We start from the raw sequence: 1,761 nt of genomic DNA on the forward strand, positions 1-1,761 counted from the left end.
GTTGCTCGAGCACAAACGTGGAGAGGACACGTGGAGTTACCCTGGGTATCACACGAGCTGTACCAAGAAGCAGGTGGGGCAGGAGGAAGCTCAGAACGCTCCAGGCCACAGGGAGGGAAGAAAAGTGGTGAATGCACCAGGGATCCTGTGGAAAGCTCGGATCCCTTCTCTCAGACAAGCCAGACATGGCATTCCAGTTCTGTGGAAGGCTGCGTCTGCTCCCTGGCTGCTGGGGCAGATGCCACAGGGGTGTTTTATCTTTGCCTTTCTTTTCCACCTGAACCCAAGGGATCTTGGTCCCTGTCCCGCAGGAGCCAGCAGCACTTCTTCCTTCTTGTTCTCCGCGCTCGGGTCTCCCTTCTCTCGTTGCGTAACCCCCTGCCTGCTCCCAGGCTGGGCTGGGCAGGCAGCAGCACGACGATGGTGACGCTGCCAACCTCCTGCCCACCCACGGGGCTGGAAATAGCTGAGAGGGCTCAGCCCCCAAAAAAGGCCCCCCAGGGTGGTCGGCCAGGAGGTGAGTGACGGGGGGCTCCAAGATCCGCCTTTCTGTGGACGTAGGGAGCTGGTGCGGGCCCGAGTTTGCATTTGGAAGGGTTTCTCTTTAATGAGGCAGGGAGGTCTCAGTATTTTTATTTTTTTTATCTCACCTTTTTTTTAAAATCTCCCACCTCGTTCAGGTTTTTAACGCTGCAGGACTTGAGGACCCAGACCTCGATGTTTTCCAAGCTGGTGCTGAGTAGGTGGGTGTTCCAAACCCCGAAGTTTGAGAACACATTGGGGCTGACAGGCCCCTCCTATTTAACGCCTGGTTCTCCTCCTCCTCTTCCTCTGCACAAGTGGGCAAGCTCGAGCAGAAATCTAACCCCTCCTCGCTGTTGTTTTAATTTGCATTTGGGCTTTCGTTTAGCTTTGTGGTGTTTTCTTATTACTGGAGGAAAACAAGAAGTGAGATATCAAGTGGGGGGAAAAATTTAAAAGAAAAAGTGGCCCAAGATGTAAAGAATGTGTAACATCTCCAAGTCGTGCTTTGAATAAGGGTGGTGTCAAACTCAGTGTGGGCAGAGAGAGAGGTGGGGACGTGGAGAAGTGTCAGATATATCCGGTTACTCAGAAGAATTCAAATGCTCCCTGTGCCTGCTTTATTTCAGCCAGGGCTTGTGTCGGGTACCAGCCAGAAGCATCCCCAGCGTTTAAGAGGTAAGGAGAAGGGAGGAGGTGGGTCGGGTGCTAAAATGGGGTTAGAGCAAGGAGAAGGAACTAAATGAAGTATCTGTCAGCGTTTCCTTGGGTGAGCATGACCAGGCAGGGGCAAGTAGGGAGGTGTGTGCCCTGACAGCATCCAACTCCTCTTGGGATTAAATGTGCAGCTGGAAGGCGCCGTGGAGTGAAAAACTTCCCAGATTTTCTCAGGAAAATAAGGAGAGGGGAGAGCCCTGAAACGTCGCAGAGGAGGACTTACAAGTTGTTGCCCAGCATGTTCCTCTTGGTGGCCCCCAGGAAGGTCATCAGGTCGGGGTCCGAGTGCTCGTCTCCCACCATGGTGGGGCCAACCTCCTGCGGGAAGGAAGGGCAGCAGAGCGGGTGAGCGATCGGTGGCACGGCCCCCCTCCCCGCTCCCCAGTATGGCCCCAGTACGAGCTTTACTGGGAAGGGAATCACTGCGAGCTGCCTGCCAGGACAGGACCTGTGTGGCTTCGCTCCTGGAGGCCACCTGCTGGCTGAGCCCCCGCTGAGATGTTTTAAATATCGCCCAGACCC

The 1,761-nt window shown here is 54.8% G+C and overlaps 1 protein-coding gene across 1 annotated transcript in view; it reads right to left on the reverse strand.

Annotated features, from left to right (window-relative positions):
- The window catches only part of GCHFR (GTP cyclohydrolase I feedback regulator), a gene marked incomplete at its 5' end in the record, with an annotated part of 4,025 nt that extends 2,468 nt beyond the window's left edge, over nt 1-1,557 (reverse strand). The window contains one exon of the mRNA XM_009873981.1: nt 1,463-1,557. Coding sequence (XP_009872283.1) covers nt 1,463-1,557 — 95 coding nt within the window. The remainder of the gene's footprint in view (nt 1-1,462) is intronic.
- Between the last annotated feature and the right edge of the window lie 204 nt (nt 1,558-1,761).

This window comes from Apaloderma vittatum, unplaced genomic scaffold, assembly GCF_000703405.1.
Source record: "Apaloderma vittatum isolate BGI_N311 unplaced genomic scaffold, ASM70340v1 scaffold21287, whole genome shotgun sequence".
Taxonomy (NCBI): domain Eukaryota; kingdom Metazoa; phylum Chordata; class Aves; order Trogoniformes; family Trogonidae; genus Apaloderma; species Apaloderma vittatum.